Source organism: Pleuronectes platessa, chromosome 23 (assembly GCF_947347685.1).
Source record: "Pleuronectes platessa chromosome 23, fPlePla1.1, whole genome shotgun sequence".
Classification (NCBI taxonomy): Eukaryota; Metazoa; Chordata; class Actinopteri; order Pleuronectiformes; family Pleuronectidae; genus Pleuronectes; species Pleuronectes platessa.
This window is the reverse complement of record NC_070648.1, coordinates 1,702,001-1,727,198: the sequence shown is the minus strand read 5'-3', so window position 1 is coordinate 1,727,198 and position 25,198 is coordinate 1,702,001. Positions and strand designations below refer to the sequence as shown.

Below are 25,198 nucleotides of genomic sequence, written 5' to 3'. Positions count from 1 at the left end.
CTTGGAGCCATAACTTTTTTATACGCACTCATATAAACGTATGAAATGAAACCTCCAGTCTATTCGTTGATTCCTCGTTCCCTTCACCACGGCTCTTCCACGATGGCGTCTTTCCAGAGCAGGTTTCCAAACGTTCCTGCCAAATGTAGAGCGACTCCACCTCCAGTGTTTTTATACGTGTTCGTGTTTTTATACGTGTTCGTGTGCAGTTTGGAGAACGTGTGAGAAACCGCCCCTCGTGTCTTTCTCTGTTATTCTGAGCTCAATTAAAACTCACTTGACCCGAACAGGAGACGGAGAGTTTCTCCTGGAACCAGAGCACTTGTCTTGGAAACATCAGGAAATTACTCACTGGGGTTTCCCTGTGCGGCGGTTCTCATTTTACTGTGGGAGCAATGGTGGATAAACGGGCTTTGTACTGGGAAAGTGTTCATACTGGGGTTTTAATAATATGATGTAGATGTGGAGGAAGGAAACAAATGAGCTGCTGAAGTTGGAGACTCGAGGAAAATGGTGTTTTTGTTTCAGCTTTTCTCTGGTTTTGATCTGAGATGGATTTATAAAAGGGTGAATTGTGTTTGAGTTGGTTTTCATAACATTAATAAGCTGTTGTGTTATGAGGGAAATGAAAAATTCTTTCTTTCTCACCACATTTTGACTTACTTTCGCTTTTCTGACAGTTATTGTTTGAGGTTTCCCTTCATCCTTTACTCACCATTATTCAGTCTTTAGAGGAAACATGTTAAATTCGGACTCTCAGCACCGAGAGAAGACGCCTGCAGGCTAAATTTGGCAAACCACAGGAATCCACTGGTCTGCCCGGCTCTTTACTGGTGGGAGACGACAGCGGCTGCTCTGGTTTTTACCTTTAGGGATGATGTTTTTTAACAAATCACTCGTGTTGTGAGTTCCTCCTCATTAAGAAATCCACCATCATAAAGTAAACAGTGTAGAGAGGAAGAGAACTTCACTGATGTTTGACACGAGCTTCACTTTATGCATAATCTATCTTAACTGTAAATTCAATCAATCCTCTAAACATCTGACAATGTTAAAAAATAAAAACAAGCATCCTATCTTTCTTGGCCCATGTTCCATATCCCCCCCCCAGTTTCAAGGAAATCATTCTCCAGTTCCTGTGAGATCCTGCTGGGAAACAAACAAATCAAACTATAATTAGATAATTAGTCTTACAATAACCAAACAGCGCCCCCTTGTGGATAAAGAGACTTTCAGATATTCATCTCCTTGCTGCTTCAATGTGATCGTTCACTTTCTCTCTTCGACCCCAGGAGTGTTTTCGGCTCTTTACATCTTTCGGGGGGGGGGGAGGTTATCGCTGACTGACGATTTTTTTTTTCCCAATATATTTCTGGAATGGGAAAGAAGGATGTTTTTTTTGGCTCGACCTGGAAATGTTCCCTCTATACTACTTCCTGTTTTCACAGACCTTTTGTTAGATCCAACTGTACCCTGCGTGTGTGTCTGCGTGTGTGTCTGTGTGTGTGTGTGTGTGTGTCTGTGTGTGTGTGTGTGTGTGTGTTATGTCTCTCAGTGGGCAGCCGTGGACGAGGCCGGAGGACATTCTTCGGCTTTTGCATCATTTCCTGCTCTTCCCCAAACTTCCCGTCCAGCTCGTTCTTAGTGCGTTGGCAGAATCTGTGTGTTTGTGTTACAAAAAGCAGATTGTAACACAAACAGAGACCAAACACGTTGACTGACAGGCCGACAGGAAACCGCTCTTCAGACGCAGCTGTGTGCGCGTGTGTGTGTGCATCGAATGTTTGTGCACGTTTACATTGTGTTGTATATGTGGAAAACTGCATTACCCAGAAACCCCTGTGACGCTCCTGTAGCTCTGTTCTCTCTCCTAATTGTGGAGGATGATGTTATTTCCTCCCTTTATGATTCAAGGGCCGTTTTGCCAAATGAGATCAGGTTGTTTCACTCAAACAAGTCTTTTCCAGTTAAAGTATTGTCCTCTTAGTTATTTTCAGCCCTGACTATTTGTTTGTGGGATCAGGAGGATTCTTCAAAAAGCAGAGAATGCATCTCCACAGTACTTTGTAGTCTGATGGGAGACTTTTAACCTCTAATTACCAGCTCCTCCTCATCTCCATGTTTGATTCCCCAGAATGCACTTTGTATTTTTCTACCTCTACTCTGTCGGTTGCGGTTTCGCCAGCCGAGACCTTTGCTCCCCGTCTCTGCCCACTGAGAAAGTGCAGCTGCTTGTTTATCTTATTCTGATATCAATCTTCTTTCTTGTCACTTCCTCGAACTTCTCCCCCCCCCCCAATGTCAGGAGCAAATCAAAACAAATGCTGTGGGAAAAGAAACATCAGATTACAGAGCAACACAAACTCAGGCAGTGAACGTACGTGGCAGAGCGACACCAGCTCAGTGGCAGCAGGAGCGAACGTGGGGAATTAAAATGATAATTACTGGAGAGGCTGATGTTTTGACAGCATAAACAGGACTTTACGACAAAGACTCTTTCATGGCGTCTCACTCTTTCATCTCCGTTACACATGAACCAAACATTTATTCTCGCCGAAGGCCGAACGGGCGGGAGGACGAGCAGATGAAAGAATGGAAACAGGGAAAGTGGGGGAGCTGGGGTTTGTGGTTATTGTGTTTTTTAGGTATTTAGGTGAAATAACATTTTTGAAATGTTTTGACACGTTCCCTGACTCACACGTGAACACGAGCCGGTTCTCAGATTCAGATTCAGTGACTCAGATTTATGTATTTGGATAATTATTTGAATCATATCTTAAAGTTTTATTGTTTTTACCTCAATATGAGGATTTGGTTATTTTTGGGCTCAAGTGATATTGAACTGAATATCTGTGGGTTTTGCTCTAAAGCTGATCAAACACTGGACAATATTATTACTTCAGTAGTTTTTGCACAATTTGAGGAATCGACTTGTGGCTCAGATTCAACTGTGCAAAAGTCCAAGTGGATTTGAAATGAAACTTGGATTAAAGTTGTTTTAAACTTTTTCTTCCTCTCCAACATCGAGCTTGAACTTCCCACTGCTCTACTGGGAGCTGTGGTTCTGAGTGTTTGGGTTCGATTCTGCAGCGACTCAGTTTCTCAGTTTGTTTTTACTCATTTGTAATATTTGTTTTTAAATTTTTTATCTTCAGTCGGTATCGAGCTCGTCAGCATCCACATGCTGAGGTCCGAGCACACGCTTCATATTCATACTCAGACAGACGCAGGAGCAGTATGTGTGCACAGACACACACACACACACACACACACACACTTGAACTTGCACTCCCACATCCCCTTGTTTAGATTTCGGTACCACAGGGTCCCTGGTGACCGGGCAAGACTGAAGTCTGTGGTGCCAAGAACCGTGAAACACAATAGTCTGCCCCCCCCCCATCACTGCTTCCCAAACTGAACAATAGACATTCCTGGCATTCCTCAAGACCTCTTCCTCACACACACACACACAGACACACACACCCGTACAACACTCTGGGTCTGATTAGAGCCCTGGATGTTAATAATTTTCTTTGTGACGCAGTTTTCGGATGACTTATCGACACCGTGGATATTTGTGTGTGTGTGTGTGTCTGTGTTTCAGCTCATCTGCTGTCGCACTAAATCAACACAATGATCACAGACGGGGGCAGCGGCAGCCTGAGGGGCAGACGAGGGAGTTTATGAGATGTCACATCATTAGAGCTGGAAAAGATGTGAAGTTCATAATCCTCCACAATTCTGAATTCTTTCTAATAATTCAAAAAGTGTCCGCGCTGTCGACGGGACAATAAAAATAATAAAAGAGGGAATTCTGACCCATGAGTTTAGTAGCTTGTAATTATGATTCTTCAGATGTGGGGAACTAAATAAAGTCGAGAGGGGGGGGGGGGGGGGGGCAAAGCTAGCATCTGAGCTCAGTGACAAACTTTCTTCACTGAGCTGCTGATGAGACAAAACTTTTTGATTTTCTAATATAAGTAGTCAGCAGAATGATTGTGGTCTTGTTACAATGTGTGTGTGTATGAGTGTGTGTGTGAGAGAGAGTGTGTGTGTCTGTGTGTGAGTGTGTGTCCACTACGCGTGTGGTCTCCCACAGTTTATCCTTCTCCTCTGGCCTGGATTTTATTAACTGGCCCATTAAACAGCGACTCTGTGATACATGACGCTGCTCTGACTCCCTCCACACACACACACACACACACACACACACACACACACACACACACACACACACACACACACACAGCGGTTGTCTCAGACGTACACAAATTCCTAGAGGCCAGCTTGGACGCACACACACGTATGAAATATGTTTGCATGTCAGGGAACGGACATTAGGCGTCATCACACTACATCAGTGGTGGTAAAAGAGAGAGAGAGAGAGAGAGAGGGTTTTCCTTTTAACCCTGTAACCTTGCTCGCCCCTCGTGTTTCCTGACTTTTGACTTTTCACCTGTGCTGTGACATAAATCTCTCACGGCTCCTTGATGTGGCTGCAAATCAACCGACTGCTTTCTGTTTAGTTTTAATACTTTTAAAAACACTTTTGTCATCTTACAAAACAGCCACAAGCTGCAAATCTTCTATAATCAGAGGATGTTTCATGTTTTTCATGTTAATAACTTGATTTAAAATCAAAGTGAGTTTCTGTCAGTAGACGAACTTCAGCTAATCGGATATTCCTGCTCAAATTGAGTGTAATCGGCCGAGTGTTGTAGTTTCATCTGGATTCCTCCGGTCACTGCTCCATCAGTTAACAGCCGAGGAAGAAGTGTTAAAAGATGAAGGGACACGGAATCAATTTCAGTCATTTTATTTTGAAATCTGAAAGCCACTTCTAACCAGGAATAACCAGTCGGGAGTGAGGAGACTAACTTTTAAATGTTAGAAATGGCTTTACGAATGTGTTTTTAGTGTTGTGCGTGTCTTTGTGTGTCTTTGTGCGTGTCTTTGTGCATCCTGGCTGCAAACCAACGTCCGTGCAGGGACAATAAAGACACTTTGAACTTTGATCCTTCTGGCAAACCAGGAAGAGATGAAGAGCTGCTGCAGACACACAAAACACAATCCAACAATACTCACGTGAACCAACTTCTCCTTCAGCCGTTTACTTTGCACGAGGATGAACGGCGATAAAACTAAACCTAAAAACGTGAAAGTTGAATTTCTATATAATGCCCCTGCAGCAGAAGTGTGTGTGCATGCGAACGCAGAGATGTAGGTTCGATTCCCGATGCACCACAGTCAGAACTCTGAGTGGGAACAGGAAATGTTTGTTCAGAGCAGCGAGGCCTTGTGCTCCTCCGCTGGCAGACGAGCAGTTTAATAACTCGACTCATCAATATCTCTGAAGACGCTCACATGCTTCTCTCTGACGTCTGGTTCCTTCATTCCAGTCGTGGCTCATCACTGGTGCATCAGCTGATAGTGATTTATTCAAGTGAGCTTTGACTCTCTGCTTCTTCCTGTGCTTGTATGGAAATCAGAAATGTTTTAATCCCAAATATTGTGAAGGCATCATCCCCCAAAAAATCCCTGATATTCAGGCTCTGCCCGTGAATCAAGCTGCAGTGTTGTGTTAACGTTTGTGCGACACAACCAACGTAAATCCAGTTTAATCACAACATCTCCAAGTTGGAGGTGACAGACACACACACACACACACACACAGAGACACACACACACGATCTAGTGGGTCGAGTGGTAACAAACAGTGCATTGTGCTGCAGAAGCTAAAGTGGACTTCACCCTTCCTGCCATCGACCTCTGGTATGAGCCTAGTCTCACTGTACTGATTACCTGGTATGTGTGTGTCTGTGTGTGTGTCTGTGTGTGTAGTAGTCTACATGTCCAAATGTCTACGTGTTGTGTGCGTCTAAGCAGTTAACGCGTGTCTTCAAGTGAGTGTGTCGTGTAGAAATCCGCAATCAAGGGTGATGAGGGTCTGCAGTATAAACAATCACACACACACAAACACACACTCACAGACACACACACACACACACACACAGACGCATAAAGCAAACAAATACGTCCTAATTGCCTGCAAACACAAAGGGACTGAGGGGCGGGAGGAGCTGAGGCTCCGGAGCAGTTAACCCTTTTCCCCCTGTGAACGGAGAATGTAAGGAATCTGCTCACATGCTTGTGCATCACACACACACACACAGACACACACACACAAACACACACACACACACACACACACACACACACACACACACACACACACACACACTCAGTCTGCAGGAGATATAAGTCTGCAGGAAATCCTTTGAAGCCGGCCGAGACACTCGCTTGTTATTAAGCGTCTGGCTGGTTCAACACGTCTGGACGTTCGTTCCTCAAGGTTCAAGTCTGATCAAAAATAACTTATTAATATCTGAAAAGAATAATGTCACATGCACGAGTCGGTGCTGAATCAGTGTGGATTAGTTTTTACCTTTGTTCAGGAACATAGTTTATTGTTTTGATATTTAAAGGTTATGTGGGACTTTGTTGTTCAGTTAGAAACTTGCACTTTGAGCCACAAGTTGCAGCATAACTCAGTTATTTATAATTCACAACTGGATATTAACTGTTAAGAATAATTTTCTCTTTATTTTGTATTTATAATCATATGCCACACCCACCTTCCTGGTCTTGTTCTGTCTTTATGCTGCTTGTTCTCTTTCCCATGGGTTTTTGCACTTTGACCTCACGAGATCAGACTTCTCCTTCGTTTACTTTGCACGATGAAAACTTGAAAGTTGAATTTGTATTGTCTGATATTCAATAGAGTGAGTGATGTATTCATTCATGGAAAACGAGGTCAGCAGCAGCAGCAGCTTCTTATCAGGAGCTCGGAGCACAATGGTCAAAGCCATAGTTCTCTGCTGACGCCCCTGCAGCAGAAACGTGTGTTAAAAGAAATACATCTCAGAGATAAGACGAGTGACATGAGTTGTGTTTCTCCTCCTCTCATTGTGTTGTTTTGTGTGTAATGATTCCACAGGCTCTGGTCCTCTCCTGCAGACCCCCCCATCCTCCCATCCTCCCATCCTCCCTGACGTTCCCTTCTTTCACCACTCTTTGTTTTTCTCTTCTCTCTGCCAGAGTGAGAAAGCCCCTGTGTCTGTCCAGCTCTCTTCTTTCTTTGCTCTTTTTCGATCTCTTTTTCGTGCTCTGCAAACACACCATGCACACACATGCACACACACACACACACACACAGACACACACACAAGGAGGAAGTACCTCTGCATTTTTCCCCCGTCGAACAATAACAGTGTGGAACCCTGGGTATTATTTTAGCAGCCGTCCACTACTTTATCTGCTCTCCACAATACTTCCTCTCCTACTGACTCACACATCCTGCCTGGGAGGGGGCGAGCGAGGCAGGGAAAGAATGAGATGAGGAGGGAGAGAGAGAGAGAGGGCTGGGAGAGAGAGCAGTGCAGAGTGCAGGAGGGAGAAAGAGCCATGTTTTGTCTTCCAGCGAGAGGAGCGAGGGAGGAGGGGGGGGGGAGGAAAAGGAGGGGAAGTGAGGATCAGTCTCCTCCTGGTCAGAACCTGCCTCACACTTCACACGGACGTCAGCTCCGGGACTCGGACTCAAACCTCCGCCGGGTCGTGCACCTTGTGATCGCGACCCGTGTTGTCTGAACGCGTCTGAACTCTTCCTCGGTAGATTGTTAATCCTCCTCGCACTTGAACCGCGGGGGTCAGGGATACTGGGAGCTGCACTGGGATCAGTGGGAGTGTGGATGCTTCTGCCCCGCTGAGTCTGGTAGGTGTTGAAAGTCGTGCAGACAAATACTCGATTTATGAAACTTTCTTTGAGGAGAAATATGAAGTTGTTGTTGTTGTTGTCGACACTTTTTCAAGCTGCTCTTTTATTTTCCCGGGGACGGGTTTCGAACCCATGATGCACTTTTTCATACTCGCACTTTTTAAACCTGTTGTCATCGTGTCTTTTAAATCGTCTCTTCTCTGAGACCTTCCTCTCGTGTCAAAGTATTTCTCCACAACTTTCTGTCCTTATCTTTGAGACTAAATCTGATTGTGCGACTGTCTGTCTGGCATCTTGTCCTCTACTGCATTGACCCTGTTTGTTTGTGTGTGTCTGTGTGTGTGTGTGTGTGTGAATCAGATTATGCACGTTGACCTTTGCGGCACCAGTCAGCTGTTGCAGTTTCTGAGCGTTAACTGGGACATTCCAGCCGCTCCTTCTCATAGAGGAGCATTCAGAGCTGCAGAGACAAAGAATTCACGATTTCTCAGCCTTTGACACTCATCCCCTCTTCTTCTTCTTCTTCTTCTTCGTCTTCTTCTTCTTCTTCTTCTTCGTCTTCGTCTTCGATTAACTCGTTATCTCGTTTTTTCCATTTCGAGCGCACGCTGTTGTTTCTCGTCTGCCAGCGAATTATGCCAAAAATATGAAACATGTTTCATGTGACTCCTTCTCTGAGTGGGTTGTTCTCAGCTGGGACAGGTATCCAGCTCGGTGACAGTGTGAGAAACAGGAAGTGGTCGTAAGTTGTGTTATTACAAACGTGCGAAGGCGATAGTGGCGTCGGCCGCCGTGGCCTGACGGAGGGTTTGATTCCAGCTTCGGTTTGTTTCCTGTGTCCAATGAATGAAGGGGACACAGACTTCATGGAGCCTCGGTGGACACAGCGTCTCCGAGGTTCTTTCCCACCGACTCAAGTCCTCCAGATAAATAACTGAGATTGTGTTGTGCTCAAACTTCACCGTCCAGACACACAAAGAATTTGTCGGACTCTAAATAAGCTTTTACACCCAGTTCCCAAAGAAACAACTTTTCATTTAAACTGTAATTTTTTATTGTTGAACTTGAACTTTAATCTTGTTTCAGTGACACCAGAGAAATTGCCAGAATAATATGAATAATAAAAGAGAGCAGTTATTGGAAGAGGTGTTTCACTTTCCCATTATCACATTTCTTCCCCCCCCCCCCCCCCCCGCTTCACTACAAATCCACTCAGAAGTTTCCTGCTTCACTTTCTCACTTTTTAGAGACGACACATTTGTCATCTTTCTTTGTGTAACTCACATAACTTTGGCGTCACATGGTTTGTTTTCATATTCACAGTCAATCCATCTCCGATCACTAAACTTGGAGTAAAAGAGGAGGTGGTAGTGAGGGGGGGGGGGTTGTGCAAATGTTTGTTATAGGTGCGATAATGGTATTTTGTCTGGTTGAGCTTGGATAGTTCCCACACATATTCATACACACACACACACACACACACACACACACACACACACACACACAGGCTCCACATAAACTTTCTCAGGGGATAATTTAAGGACATTGTCGGCCGAGTCAAACAATCAGGGGCTCAGATAGAAATCCCTCTTAAGGAGCCACAACCAGGAAGCAAGGGTGTTTATTTTGGAAGTGGTTTCTCCCTCTCCTGCTTTTATCATAAACAATAATACTCAGAAATGGTCCTTTCCTTTCCCTGGTGCTGCCAGAATCCACATTCCTCACCCAGAACTGTAACTCCGAGTGTTGTCGTCTGCAGAACCCGGTGTCGTCTCCTTTTACGTCTTTGTGCGTTCGGGTTGAGAATCTTAAACGTTGTCGCTTCTTGAGGGGTCATCGGGAATCAAACCCTGAATCTGAGTCACGTTTCAAGTCAGTCCAGGCGATGAGGAGGGTTCGTTAAGGGTCAAGTCAATCAAGACAAACTTTTTGAGTCTCCTCAAATCCATCAAGAGTCGGTGAATATAACTCCAAGTCGAGTTTCAAGCCCTCGAGGGCCCAAATCTAGATACTGGTCACAAAACGTCCAATTACAAATCTGTCAAGTCCTTGAATCTCGACCTTGAAACGACCTTGAACATTTCCCCCTGTAGGGTAAAGTTGTTATTTGCATAGATTCTCTCCACAAAGTTATTTCCAAGAATTCCCACTCGTCTGAAATATACGATTCCCAACATAGACGTCCGTTCAGACTGTGAGAATATTAAATCTATAAGTGGTTGTTCTTCCTCTCTTTCCTCTCTGTGTCTCACTCACTCACAGTCTGGGGGGGGGTTTGAGTAGAATCTGGCCAGCACATGGTGTCGGACCTCTGAATAAGGGAACGGGTGAATATCCTGGGATGCGGTGGAATGTCTGGCTGCGGATATACGAGCGGAGAACCTACTGTACATGTTAGATGAGTTTTTAATGGAAGTGCAAACGTCTCTGCAGGAAGCTGTTTCCACAGGATCTGGGCTGGAGAGGCTCAGTCGCAGTTTTATGTTTGACCCGATTTTCCAAAACACTCACAACTGCGGTTGCAAATACGCAGGGGTTGTCATCTTAGCCAAGCTGCCTGGGTAAATCATCTAGTATAGAGAGAAATAATAATAATAATAATAAAGCTTTGCACTGAGGTTAAAGGGCTCCTGGAGAAACGTTAAAAGATTCCACCCTTTATTTAGCTAAAGCTGCTCTCAGATATGAATTGAGGGGCTCTATGTGAGATGGAGAATCTCCTGCTGTTTTCACGTTGCATATTTCAACTTCTGCATATTTGAGAATATGTATTTGTGATGTGTAAACTGGTTTGATCCCCGGTGTCGTGGATCCTCACCCGAGTTTCTCCCTCTGGTCTCCGCAGGCGCAACGTCCCTCTGCTCAGGCCTCACTCCTGGCACCTGGCGAAGCTGTCGGAGCTGCCCCTCCCTCCCCCTCCCCCGTCTCCTCCTCCACCTCCTCCTCCACTTCCTCCTCCACCCTGCCTCCCCACCGCCGACTCCCCTCCTCTCCCCCCGCCGCCGCCGCCGCCGCCGCCTCCGTCTGCCATGCAGCTCCACCAACCCGGCCCCTACACATTACCCTGGCACACAACTGACAACAGGTAACACCACATCTCTCAGATTGATAATAATGTGATTTATTATGAAATGACTTGATAACCTATATGACCTCTTCACTAATCTAGAGACTTGTTATTGGGGCTTCGGTCAGTGTTCAGCTTTCACCAGACAGGGGAGGGGGTGAGTCAGGTTGTGGTGATGTCGGCTGTAACCGGCCACCGGGGAGTTTTTATCCCTTAAAGTCAACAATCGGCAGGAAGCAGGTGACATCACCGTGTTCTTGTGTCAGCTCCGCCCACGCAGGAAGCTCATTGGTCTATTTCTGGATTCTATATCCACATTCCAAAGTGAGTCAGATCGACCCCGGTGACCTGACCTCTGTCCCTGTGTCTCTGGTTCGGGGGTTTTTCGGCTGCAGTGGTGAAATCACTGTTCGATTTCACCGTGGTGTGAAATGCTTCCTCGTATGGTTCTACGATTTGCTGTAATCACTTTATTAATAAAAGCTTTAAAAATGTGCAAAAACAAGTGCATCTAAACGTCCTCAAGGGTCGAATGATTTGAATAAAGGGTTAAAATGTCTCGTTAGAAGACTTAACTTCAGTTTTATCCCAAATACTTGAACTCCAGATGCAAAGAGGTCCAAGTCGACCAGATGATACTTTACGACTCAACCGTTCAGGGTAAAGTTTGATTGCTTTGACAAATGGTTCTGGAGACTTCCTGCTGCTACTGAACTGATGGAAGTTCTGGAGAATAGAACCCTTCAACTCTTTGGAGCCGGTTTAATTGAGGGTTTTTAACATTGTGAGATTTTATCAACGTTTTGGGGAATTTCTCTTGATGAAAACATTCAGGCATGTTTTAGGGGTCTGATATCTGAGTGCGTACAATTTGGTTTGATTAATTGTTCAATAGTTTGGTTTGTAGAACGTGGGAATTAGTTTTAAAAAAAAACACACAAACCACAAGTTGTTTAAGTCCAAGAAGACGTCATAAGATCAAATATTAAGGGTACGATATTATAAGAAAGGAAAACATGAAATCATCTGAATAAAGAAGCTTAATCCAGGTGATTTCTGACATTTTCTAATTGAATGACTAATCCATCCAGTTCTTAGTATGACCATGTGTGTATTTATATATTATTGTGACACAGTTGGGACAAAGGCCTGGATTGTCCAGTCAGGTTGAGGTGGAGAATGATCTCACTGAGCTGTAATCCTTCAGAGGGGAAAGAGGAAGTCACCGCTATGTGTGTGTGTGTGTGTGTATTGACTCACAATACAAATAGACGTTATCCCTTTGTCAGCTTCGTTGTGCGTCAGCTGCTCAAACTGTTCTGCTCCCGATAACATCAGTGATATAAGGCACCACTATTAGATTTAATAGTCCCACATGGATTACATAGCAGCGTGTGTGTGTGTCTGTGTGTGTGTGTGTGTGGGGGGGGGGTCTCTTATTCCCACAGTTTCCCCTGCCTGATCTCAGCATAAACACACACACACACACACACACACACACACACCATCTGATGAGGAGGCAGCTCCCGGCATAACTCTGGACAATGGCATGTGACTCTGAGAACATGTGGACAAAGAGAGGAAGACATTCAATAAACTGTGTTTGTGTGAAGGGACGTTTTGTTCCGTCTGCATCTGCGTGTGTGTTAATTACACTAAACAAGTGTGTGTGTGCTTTTGTGTAAACATCCAAACAAGTTGTGAGAGTGTTAAAGTGTGTCTCTGTGGATTAATCCCAGTCTGTGTTCACCCGTGTCGACCTCCTCACGTTTTTCACGTCACCGTCTGATTGGGCGGGAGTGACTGTATCACTTCCTGTCCAGCTCCCGTCTCACTTCCTGCCCCCCCCCCCCCCTCCCCTGGCTGTCACTCAGGTCAAATCTATACAGCAGCCGCCGCCTTCTCATTCACGGCTCACTTCCTTTAGAGGAGTTTCTCATGCAGATAAAGACACTTGGTTTCCCAGTAGAGCTCCTTTGTGTTTGAATGGGGACCAGATCACAGACCATTCTAAATCAGTGCTATAGACTTACAGTGATATTTAAATGTGTTTCCCTGCCACTCTGTCATTTCCATTAATCTCCGTACAGTATGAAAACTATTTGGGGAATAATTTAATCCCATTTAGATGATTTTCTTTATTAATCCATTCATATTAGAGTCAACTAAACTATAACAGCCCGTCCCTATAACCGACAGCACCAGTAGATTTCAGTCCCTCTAATGGTTTTCATCAAGATCCTTGAATGGGAAAGTGAAACAGAATCCTGGACACGCAGCAGAATGTAATGGAGTCTTTCTTGGGTTCAAGTCCCGTCCTTCAGTCTGAGGGGATTCATTGGATTTTACAGTATTTATAAACTCTAATGGTAAGAGCATGAACCTACACCCCCCCCCCCCATTGGCTGTCAGATCCCTTCATGGATTGTAAACCATAAATGCCACAGAAATAGCCCGGAGATAAGTCTGTTTCCCATACTGCTCTGAGATCAGTTTTCTCCCCTTGGCAACTTTCCCTGTTGTTTGAATAAGACAGCAGAGAAATATAAAGGGTCAAAAAAATGTCTGCATATTTTTCATTCAGCCCTTTTATGAGTTGGATTTGAACCAAGCACCAGAACAGAAGGTGCCCCGGCAGCAGCCAGTTTGTGTAAATGTATTTTTATATCCCTCTTTCTCTCAGTTCTTCCTTTTTCGCTGCCAGTTCTTTTTCTTTTGTGGTTCTCCAAGAAGTTAGCGTTGTTGGGAAATTCTCTTCTTTTTTCTTTTGTGTGTAATTCTTGGACGTTTTATTGTTAGAAAGTTGGAAGGAGAAGTGAACACGAATAGGAAGAGGGAGGTCGGTGTCCAGCAGAGGTCAGCGCTCAGATTCACGGCCTGTTGAGTAATCACAGGATTTGATATATGTGACATTTATTACATGTCTATCCGAAGAAGAAGAAGCAGCCATCTTCTGTTGCTCTTATCCTCCGTTCTTCCCTCGTTTAAATAGTTTCCCCTGATCCGAGTCCAGGTCAAAGTTGTCGTAGACAGTGACGCACAGATTTGAGACTTACGGGCACTGGTTATAAAGATTAAACTCGACTTTACATGAGAATCACTGAAGTATCTGTTACTTGTTATTAGTGAGAAAACACACGAGCAGGCTCCTCTGTAAACATCCACGTCCCTTTCAATCAGTGGCCTTCAACTCTCGAGCAGTTTTCTAATAAATCCACGTTTGACGTAGAGGAGCCGGGACGGGTCGAGTCCGAAGGAGGCAGGAGAACGAGGATGAGAGGAATCAAGGGATGAGTTAGAGAGTTCCACTCCCGGCAGTGGGAGTTGATGAGGAGGAAATCCCTCTGCGCCTAAAGAGGCGTCCTCCGAGGGTCTTTAGGAACACAAGGGGCTGCCGTGGATCTTCAGCTTAGGACTGATAGGAAACAGATTCCCTGGGCGGCGCGGTTCAAACGCTTTGTTCCAGGAGAGGAAAGCGTGTGTGTGTTGGGGGGAGAGTCGCAGCTCGTGCATCTGATAATTAAAGCTGACTTATCGTATGTAGTTTATTAAAGAGTCGGCCATTATGTCAATCGAGGAGAAACATTATACTGATTAGAAGGAAACCGCATGGATTTCTCCGAGGGGGCATTAGAAGATTCATGAAACAGGATATTTACTTTTACGTTCTTTCTACACTGTTGTTCTTTTCCCAATAATTAATAAACAATTCAAATTATATAATAACATAATGACAACTGCTCATTTCAGTTCCCAGAGATGGAGGTGAGATCATTCTAGCGTTGATGTCTGATCTTCAAAAGCTTGACGTTGATCTTGTCCTCTCTCTGCAGTGACTTGTCCATGCAGTGGGGTCAGCTGTCCAGACCTTACTCCTCCACCGACAGAAGCAGTTCCCTGGGCTCCATGGAGAGCCTGGACACGCCGACGCCCACCGCTCAGCCCTACTCCGACTCCCACAACTCCCCCGTGGACCCGACCCTCTTCAACAACAAGAGGGACTCCGCCTACAGCTCCTTCTCCGCCAGCTCCAACACATCCGACTACGCAGCTGTGCCGCTGAAGCCCGGTGAAACCTGCTCCATGGACAACCTCCTCCAGGGCCTGGGGCCGGCGTGCGGAGACTACCCTGCCGGTGAGGCCTCGACCCTGGGGAGGTCGTCCACCGAGGCCCCGGACGAGGCCCAGCTGATTGCACACAAGTCCAGGTCCCTCACCAGGCCGAGACGGAGGCCTGTGGAGGTGAAGGAGAGGCCTTCGTCCTGCTGCTATGAGGTAGAGAGGAGGGGAGGGAACTTTGAGACCTTGAGAAATGGAGAAGGAGGCGCGGAGGAGAGGAAGACGAGTCCTCCTCAGCCTCCGACCAGGAAGGACAGCTTCAGGGCAACAAGGAGTCACAGTAATGCGGCCAACAAGCGCTGTGCCTCTGCTCCCATTGAGGTCTCCAGTCTGACTTCTTACTTTGAGGAAAACCAGTCATCTCTCAATGTTGAGTCAGGGATTCACAACGGTTTCCTCTCGGCCCCAGAAGAAAGAGACAAAACTGGACGTTTCAGAGAGGAAACCTCAGACTCACACTTCACACAGACACACACCAGATGTGACACTAGTGCTAACACAGACTGTAGTTTAGACGCCACCTCAGATCAACTCTCTGACCAGGTGACGCCCTCCACTGGTCCCCGTCCCCTCGTCTCCTCCTGGCTCCTCCCCCGCCCAGTCCTCCATGGAGGTTGAAGAGCAGTCGGACACCAAGCTCTCCTCTGAGGAGCTTCACCGGCACAGCGCCCCAGAGAAGCTCCTCACCTCACACCTCCAGTTACTGCAGTTTAACAGTGATGGCATGCCACTGGAGCCCATCTCCTCACACCATCCTGCAGGGGAAGAGCAGGACGCTGCTGATAACCACCTCCACGCCCCGTCTACCAAATGGGACGGCAGCCGCTGTTCCACCCCCGGATCTGTGTTCCTGGAAGGGGATGGTGATGAATCGTGTGACAGAGTAGATGGGATGTGTGTAAATGGCGGGCCCCCCTCCTCGGTTCAGCATCATCGCCCCTGGGGCCGCTCGGTGAGCGTACCAGTGGACCCCAGTGGAACCCAGGGGAAACCGAGCTCGGACCAGATACTTGAAAGTGACTTCGAGCCTCTCAGTGCTGCTGCCAGTGTGGACACTTTACTGGAGGAGCAGAGAGCGGAGGACAGAGGAATAAGTGGAGGAAAGAAGGAGGAGGAGAAATGTAGAAGGAGAGGCCACGATGAGGAAGTTAACCCCGTCGAGGAACCATCGACGGAACCGCCGGCGCAACGAGCGATTTGCTACCAACCTCCGCAACGAGATCCAGAGGAAGAAGGCCCAGCTGCAGAGGAGCTGTGGCCCGGGGGGGGTTGCTCTGTAGTGGGGAGACTGTCCCGGAGGAGGAGGGTCCCGACCTCCATCACGAACAGGAGGACCCAGATGTTCCTGCCCAGGAGAGGAGCACCAAAGTTGCTTTTGCTTCACCTGTGATGCACGAAGACGCCAGGACAGCAACTGAGAAACCAAACACTTCAAATGAACCAACACATGACGCCTTGACTCAGCCTCCGTCAACAACCTACACTCAGAGCAACACCTCCAGGTCTGTGCAGGTTCTGGACCCAGTCCTGCCCAGTTTTGGGTCGGGATCCGAGTTGTGGAAGAACCAGCTCCTGCCGGTAAAGCCCGCCGCTGGCGTTGGACTCCTGAGAACAAACTCCAACCAGAACCAGAGCAGGACCGACGGTGCAGGGTCCCGGATGAGAGGGTATCAGGGGTCACAGGATCACGACATGGGGTTTGTACCTACACTTCCTCCTCCGCCTCCTCCACCACCTCCTCCCACAGCCGCACCTCCTCATGTTCCCGGATGGAGGACACCGACATCCTTCCATTTGCAGATAGAATGAAGTTTTTCGAGGAGACGAGCAAAAGCATATCTGGGTCGAATGTTCCAAGTCTGTCGAGTCGTCGGCAGAAGAAACCCACGAACCACCCTGAGCACCAGGGAGGGGAGCTCGGTCCACACCCAACCCAAAGGAGGTACTCCTACCAGGGGGCACTTCCTCAGGAGAGCTCCCTGCTTTCAGACACTATGGAGAGCAGGAGGCAGTCGGTGAGCACCAGCAGGGAGAGGCAGAGAGAGAAGGAGATGGAACGGGAGAGGGAGAGGGAGGAGAGGGCAAGGGAACGAGAGAGGGAGGAGAGGTTGAGAGAAAGGCAGCGGGAGGACAGATTGAGAGAAAGGGAGCGGCAGCAGGAGAAGGAGAGACAAGAGAGGGAGCTGGAACTGGAGAAAGCCCGGCAGAGGGGGATGCAGAGAGAGAGGGATCGAGAGGAGAGGATGAGACAGTGGGAAAGGGAAAGAGAGAGGGAGCTAGAGCTGGAGAGAGAGAAAGAGATGGAGAGACTCCAGAGAGAAAGAGAGGAAGAGCTCCAGAGAGACAGAGAGAGGGAGGAAGTTGCTCAGCTCAGCTCACGTCAGGAGTTTCGTGGCAAAGAAAATCACCAAGAAAACTTCCAGCACAACTTCCAGCTCCAGCCTCGTGCGTTCTCACCAGAGCCAGAGTCCAGCCCCGCGGTCGGGCCTTCCATCCCGTCTGCCCCCCCCTCCCAGTCCTTTGAGAACCAGCAGCCTCTGCAGCAGGGGACACACGTCCAGGAGCTACACACCCACAGAGGTAAGACGAATGCACCACGACACTCAGCAGGAGGCCTCATAGACTTCCTTTCAGTTATTTAATACATTACTAGATATCTAGCCTGTTCAGCCCAGTCGCTGCCCAGGTCCCAGCAGCCCTGAGACCTTTCCCAGTCCTCTCCCAGTGGAAGATAAACTGTGCAGCTCTGTGAAATGAGACTGTGGCTGTGGAGGACGCTGGAGCAGAGCGGCGTCTCGGTCCAAGTCCTCTGTGGTTGGACGGTTGGTTTGTAGTGGAACCTCACGTCCTGCATGTGGTTCAAGGCTGAAATTCCCATTTTTCAGCGGATCATTGAAATAGTTCACGGAACTTCGCGGGGGGGGGGGGGGCGGGGGGGGGGGGGTAGGGGATTGTGCAACAGCGGCGTACACTTGTGTAAGCGATAATAGCAGCGTTGGGTTTCATCTCTGCCACAAATTGATTCAAAAGCTCAGCCGGTGGGGGGGGGGGGGGGGGGGGGGGGGGGGGGGCAGCCCTGGTCTGGCCTCCTGTGAACTTCCACCCACCAGTGAGCTGATGGTTTAACGCTGAGCGGAGCCAAGCTGACATTTGTTTTGGACTAAGTCTGACTTCAGATCAGCAGATATTTCATCCAGGCTGACATCGTGTTGTTGTTTTCTCTGGTGCTGGTGGGGGGGGGGGGGGGGGGGCCTCAAAGCTCAGCTTCCTCAGCATAGAGCTGCGTTTCAAATGAAGGGTTGTAAAGTTGATGCACCCGCGATAACCTCCGAGCCTGGAATTTATTTTTGGTATCTGCCGCTGTAGCGAGAACAGATGTGCTGGACGGACGACAAGGCTGAGATAACACAGACACACACCAGGGAAACACACACACACACACACACACACAGACACACACACACACGTCAAGGTGCAGAACTCAAATGTCTGAGGTCAGCACCATCTCGAGGACAAAGGTTCGGCAGGATTAGAACCATAATGGAGGCAGATGCCAATAGGGAGGAAAGAGATTCTAAAGCAATGATTCCTTAGATGTTGTTATGAAGTTTAATGAAAAATAAATGTAGTTGAGGTTTGATATTCTGCATGTTATACATCAAGTAGCTATAAATAAAAAGAAAACCTCTCAAATAAAAAGCAAAGGTTGAAATACAGACGGATAAAGACTTCCAGGAAATGCCCCAAAAATTATAATGGCGAGCTGGACTCTAAATCCAGCCTCCTCCCCACTGACCGCCGGCCGCGAGGAACACACCCACTTCCCTCTGCTGACCAGCACTTTGCAGATTGAAGCCTTCCCTCGTGTCTCTGGTGTTAACGAGCTGCTCTAACTCTCCTCCACAGACGCATCCTGCCCGGAAGCAGGACATGACCACGCTCAACAGGAAGTTCAGCCTGACCGAGAGGTGAGACACTTCCTGTGAAAGACACACGTCCACAGTCAGGTGTCGTTTCTTTGATTTTTCCAGAAGTCGGAGTCGAGTCCGATGTGACGTGGCGACGCACACTTTCTCCACCTCTATCTGATTGGGTCTAAGTGAGTCTCCGGGGGCGTTAGGTGGGGTCGGCCCATTGTGCGCCGCCTGCCAGGAAGCTCCACTCAGTCGCGCTCGGCTGGGACTCGACTGTAATGAGCTCTAAGTGTGCAGAGCAATCATCCGTGCTTCAAAATGTGACCATGATAATAAGGGGTGGGGTGGGGATTCCTGTATGTAGCATGTAGGTGGGGGGGGGGGGCTCCACTTATGTTTGAGGCTGAGATAGAAAAGATAAAATTTCAATTTCACTTTCTGTGTCTTTCTTTGCTTTTATTCTGTATTTTCTGATATATATGTTTGTCTCTTGGCTTCGTCCACCTCACAGGGACTACCCCGGGTGGAGACGAGAGTCCAGACCCCCGGAGAGCGTCCCCCAGCCCCAGCAGCTCCACCACGCTCCATGTGGCCCCGGAGACCTCGACAGCAGCAATGGATTCTCCTTCCCTCCCCCGCCGGCTCCTCTCGGGCTGCGAGGCCGAGCCATGTCCGAGAGCGACCTCCGCTTCGACAGCAGTCACCGCTGGTCCCCGTCAGTCTGTGTGGGGACCAATCAGACGCTGAGAGAGGTGGAGGAAGGAGCGGGGGGAGAAGCAGCGAGCACCTTCAGGCAGAGCAGGAAGAAGACGCCTCCTCCACCGAGACCGCCGCCGCCGAAGTGGGAGCAGTTCCACCGGAGGCGTGCGTCCCACCACACCCTCTTCTCCTTCACCGCTCCTCCCTGCATCCCTCCCTCCGTCAACACAGCAGAGGGACACCATGCGTCTCACCTCCCTCCTGCGGAGACGTCCAGGCAGAGGTCCTACAGTCTCCCCCCCGAGAGGAAGGAGGTGACGGAGGTCTGTCCCCGCTGCAGCTGCAACCAAACTCAAACCCAGGAGCACGGCTTCCCCCACGCCCCGTCCAATCAGCATCAGGCTCCGTTCCAGGACCGGTCCTTTACTGTGACTCCGCCCAGTCCCATGTTCTCGAGACGGGCGTTCAGACCTGTGGCCCCGCCCCAGAGAGAGAGGGAGGGGAACCTGCAGAGCTCGTACGGGGAGGAGGAAGAGGAGGAGGAGGTGGTATCGTCTTTACCTTCACCACCGACGGACACGAGCAGGTGAGACCGGAGGAAATCTGACAGTTATTTTCTTTTGTAATGTGACAAACTAAAGTCTGTTTCATTTACTTTAATGCTTTATCATTTAACATATTCGTCTCCTCTGTGTCTCTGCAGGTCGTCTGAGGTTCACGACCACGAGAGGACGACAGTGAACCAGCAGCACAACGTGAGACCAGGAGCCGAGTGGGAGCGATCCCCTTCTCCCAGAGCTCCCAGTGAATCAGCTCGTCCTCCTGGTGGAGAAAACGGAGTTCCTCCTCCTGAATCCTACTTTGCCATCGACTACGAGCGGCAGCAGCAGCAGGAGCAGCTCCGTGTGACCAGAGGCTTCCAGGCTGAGGAGCAGCAGAAGATCCCAGAGCCGGGAACCGAGTCAGAGACGACCCTGAGCCCGAGTCCTGCTCACAGCCTGGAGGCCGACCTGGACCTCCCGATGGAAACGGACATCGATGATTTCCAGGAGGAGGAGCTTCCAGGAGGGTTGGAACCAATCACCAGCGAGCTGCCGTGCTTCGCGCTGCCGGTGACGGTGCTGGAGACGGACATCGACTCGTACCCGGACTCCGAGGCCTCGCCGCCGGGCAGGACGCGGGCGGAGAGCAGCTCTGTGGAGGAGGAGCTGGAGACCAGTGAGGGCAGCAGAGAGAGGCTGAGCCTGGAGGAGCTGTTCCCCCAAAACAGTGAGGGCGAGTCGGGCACGGAGAGCTGGAGGGGGGCCTACCAGAGCCCGGAGCACAACACCGACAGCTTGGACAGGTAAAGAGAGGAGGAGACGTGGGAACCGTCCAAAAGGAACATTCAGAACTCGTCTCACTTTGGCCTGAGGACAGATTCTCACTCTTGTTTATGTTCTCTTATAATCAATGTGTTTCACGAAGCTGTGTCTACTTCCTCACTTTGCATCTCGAGTTTCATCCGCGTGAATAAAGTGAACCCTCCTCTCTCTCTCTCTCCCCCTCAGGCGCTCCGGGGCGAGCTCCAGCTGTTCGTCCTATTACAGCACGTCGGCCGCCAAAGCTCAGCTCCTGTCTCAGATGAAGGACTTCACCGACCACCGGGAGAGAGACGAGGACGACGAGCTGAGCTACAAGGTAACGCCGGCGTCTCTGTGGACACGATGGTGATGTGGGCGTTGACAAACTTGATGCCTGTGGTGTCATAACATCTCTTTCCTGTGTGTGTGGAGCAGAAGCAGCTGATGGAGAGTCTGCGTAAGAAGCTGGGCGTGCTGAGAGAAGCTCAGAGGGGTCTGCAGGACGACATCAGAGCCAACACCCAGCTGGGAGAGGAGGTGGGGGGGGCGCCTGCTTCACTTGTTCATTCACACTCATCCCCAGCTTCCTCCTGGACCCCGCTCACCTTCCGGCTCTCGTCTCTGTCCTCAGGTGGAGAACATGGTGGTGTCGGTGTGCAAGCCCAACGAGGTGGACAAGTTCCGCATGTTCATCGGGGACCTGGACAAGGTGGTGAGTCTGCTGCTGTCCCTGTCCGGGAGGCTGCTGAGGGTGGAGACCACGCTGGACACGCTGGACCCGGAGACGGAGCAGAACGACCGGGTGAGGAGGAGGGGACAGGGGACAAAGGACAGGGGACAGAGGACAGGGGACAGAGGACAGGGGACAGGGGACAGAGGGATGAGCTGTAGTTAAATACATCTTATTAAAGCAGGAGGAAGGAGCCTGTTTACATCAAACCATGTCTGAGACCCACAAAAATACTTATTTAAAGTTAAAATCCTTTAGATTTCATGAAATCTGACCTAGTTTCTGAAAATAAATGTTCTTAATAAAGCAGATTTCATTGTTTATCATAGAAAGATGAAGATTTGCAGTCGTCAGAGGAAATAGGACATAAATCTTTAAGTATTTAAACTTAAGGTTAAGTTCCACTTTATCTGCTTCATGACAACGGTAACTTAAGGAGTTTAAAGTTAAGGATCATTAAAAGCTAAAGAAGAAGAAGAGTCGACAAAGTTTGAACACATGAACTCACGTGTCTCCTCCCTGCCCTCTAGTTCCCTCTGCTGGAGAAGAAGCATCAGCTCATGCGGCAGCTGTCGGAGGCCCAGGACCTGAAGGACCATGTGGACCGCAGAGAGCAGGCCGTGAGCCGGGTGCTGGCCCGCTGCCTGCTGCCCGACCAGCACCGAGACTACAGGTACCTCACAACACCATCAACCATTTGTCCTGCGTCTACTTGAGTCGATGGATTTGATCCAACATCACTTTGATTGATGTCTAATCTTTGAAATGTGCGTTGATGACGATCTGTCTCTGTGTTTTCCTCCGTAGTCACTTTGTGAAGATGAAGGCTGCTCTGCTGGTGGAGCAGAGGCAGCTGGAGGACAAGATCCGGCTGGGAGAGGAGCAGCTGAGGGGGCTGAGGGAGAGTCTGGGTCTGGGACTGGGTCTGGGACTGGGACTGGGAATGTCGATGGGATATGGACATTACTGAAGAAAGAACGATCTGAAGAGGCTTTGACTCCGGATCGGTTTGAAGACGAGGGAGGAAGGAGCTGGAGACAGAGTCGAGATGAAGATCAAAACAAGTCAACGTTCTGTTTGACGTGTTCATTCGGTTTATGGCTGAGATCTGAGATGAGAAGATTGATCTCATACCTCTGTTCGATTTGAAGCTGCAGCTAATTAGCTTAGCATAAAGCATGGAAACCTAAAGACTGGATTTGAAAATGGACGAGAAGACGGCTGTCGACATCGAGCCACAGGAACGAACCACAGCTCATCTCTGTTCTCTGAGATCAAAGGAGGTCGTGAAGAACCTTGTGTTCCTCGCGTTCAGAGACTGGAACCTTCTCACCCTGAGGTTCTCTGAGGCTGGAGCACATCCTGTAACCCTCCTCCTCTCTCAACTCATCACACTATGTTGCCAAAGACATTTCCACTCGGTGCTGCTTATTGTTTCTTCTTCTCTTGTATATTTAAGTCTCAGAGAACTCGGTGCTTCGTACCAAGAAACGACAAAACTCTGGAAAATGTCCGAACTCGCTTTTTTTGCCCGAACATTTTCCCGATTCGTGTCTGAATTCGTTAACGACACTAAAGTCCGGCTGGTGACGTCCAGTCTGCAGCTTCATTAACCGTCACTGGGACGTTAGCTAAACGTAGAAACACGTAAACAGTATAATCCGGCATCGTATCATATTCTTCGTAAACGTCCGCGGCTGTGACTCGTTTTCACTTTGTGGAGTTTGAGACTCCACCGACTGTTGTTGTGTACAGAAGACACTTGTGTTCATATCGTATACCGTGTGTATATAATGCTTTGATTTGTTTTTTTTAAAGACTGGAATTGTTTGTAAAAGAAATGAGAAGATCGGAGAGTAAAGGAAGTTTCCTGTGTTTAGATCAGATTGAATCCTGAGGTTGCAGTTTTTTTTTTTGTTTTGTTTTGATTTCTTGCCGAGTTAGAAAAGAGAGTTGATCTCATTCTCACGTCTGTTCAGGAAATATACAGCTTCACCCAGCTGCCAGTTAGCTTAGCTTAGCATAAAGAGTGGAAACCAGGGGAAACAGCTAGCGTGGCTCAGTGTAAAGAACAGAATCTGAAGACCACCTCCTCTAAAGCAATTTAAGTTTTGATGTTTTAAGTTTTCAAAGTTTAAATTTGTGATGGCCCCCCGATCCTGATCCTTTTCTCTTTGCTCCTCCTGAATGACATCACTGGCTAAAAGTTGTGTTCAGAAGTTTCACACTCGTTTCTTCCTGCTGTTCTCAAAACAAACACACAACCAGACTCTCACGTGTTCTCCTTCATTTCTCTCGTTCTGTACATATCACGTGTTCCTGTCTCGTGAAAACAGATGTTTCATAAACCGACTGGAAACGAGCGGGAGAAGACACAACCTTTTTCTTTTTTTTTTTGTAACTGCAAAAAGAAAAAGGAAAAAAAAGTACCATAAATAATAATAATAGTATTTTATCTTCCTGTGTCCTGTGGTGATTTATGGTGAACGGGGGGCAGGGGGGATGTGGTGGGGGGTGCTGAGTAAATCGACCGGGGGCTAAATGGAGGCTGATGGATGATGGTGGAGGCCTGAGATGATGGTGGAGGCCCCCAGCAGCTCGACGGGAGCTGGAGGTTTGTGGTGGAGCAGCTCGTTTAAAGGGAGTTGATGCCTCCGTCATTAATAATGATCATGGAGTGTGTATGTGTGTGTGTGGATTGATGTTCATGGAGGCACCAGTACAGAGGGTCCAGGGGGAGCAGTGGGTCGTCCACTAACCAGACAGCCAGTGGTTCGACCCCCAGCTCCTCCAGTCCTCAAACCAAAGTGTAAAAGACCCTGAAGACCAAACTTTTACAATCTCTGCAATTTGAAATAATCAAATTCATTGTGGGTTTAATGACGGGAGAAAATAATTAAAAAGTAAAGAACAGAGGAACTGGCAAAAGAAAGATGGAGGAGAAGGGTCGGGGGGTGTGAATGATGGAGGGATGAGAGGGAAAGAGTTTCTTTAAAGGAGGGGGGAGGAAGTGAAGAGAAACTGAACAAGTCAACAACATGGGAGGAAGGATGGAGGGATGTTTATGTTGCAGAGAGGAGGAGAAGAAGTTTTATTCTTTCATTTTATCCAGCCTGAGTGGGCCTCGTTCACTTCCACTTGTGGCCACAGGGTGTCGACATTTAGCAGTTTTCATACCACAACACACGATGATGCAACATGTTTGGCTTCAAGATAATAAAATAAAGTAAAATAATCAGAATACAAACTGGTAGATTTGAATAAATAAAACAGTTGAGTTATAAATAACAATCCAATGATTAATAAAATCAATTATTTAACAACATTAATAAAATATCAAGTAATAAATAACATAAAAAACAACAACTTCCACAATAACATCTTTATTAATAAATATAATTAATCAATAACTAACTGCAGTCAATGAACAGAACCCTGATAGCAGATTCATCGAACTGGTCCACTGACCCAGTTGAAGATGCGACTGCTCTAGGTTCGACTTTTTTCCTGTTTTGCCGGATATGGAGTAGCTTGGTCTTTCAAATTAAAACG

General features: G+C 48.0%; 1 protein-coding gene across 1 annotated transcript in view; it reads left to right on the top strand.

Annotated features, from left to right (window-relative positions):
* shroom4 (shroom family member 4) overlaps nucleotides 1–24,103 on the top strand; it is a 59,107-nt gene extending 35,004 nt beyond the window's left edge. The window contains 15 exon segments of the mRNA XM_053416434.1: nucleotides 10,620–10,859; nucleotides 14,675–15,506; nucleotides 15,508–16,080; nucleotides 16,082–16,222; nucleotides 16,224–16,500; nucleotides 16,503–17,506; nucleotides 17,508–17,540; nucleotides 18,867–18,928; nucleotides 19,386–20,159; nucleotides 20,277–20,918; nucleotides 21,124–21,253; nucleotides 21,352–21,453; nucleotides 21,548–21,718; nucleotides 22,177–22,319; nucleotides 22,454–24,103. Of these exon segments, the coding sequence (XP_053272409.1) occupies nucleotides 10,620–10,859; nucleotides 14,675–15,506; nucleotides 15,508–16,080; nucleotides 16,082–16,222; nucleotides 16,224–16,500; nucleotides 16,503–17,506; nucleotides 17,508–17,540; nucleotides 18,867–18,928; nucleotides 19,386–20,159; nucleotides 20,277–20,918; nucleotides 21,124–21,253; nucleotides 21,352–21,453; nucleotides 21,548–21,718; nucleotides 22,177–22,319; nucleotides 22,454–22,616 (5,287 nt within the window). The 3' untranslated portion in view covers nucleotides 22,617–24,103.
* Nucleotides 24,104–25,198: the final 1,095 nt, after the last annotated feature.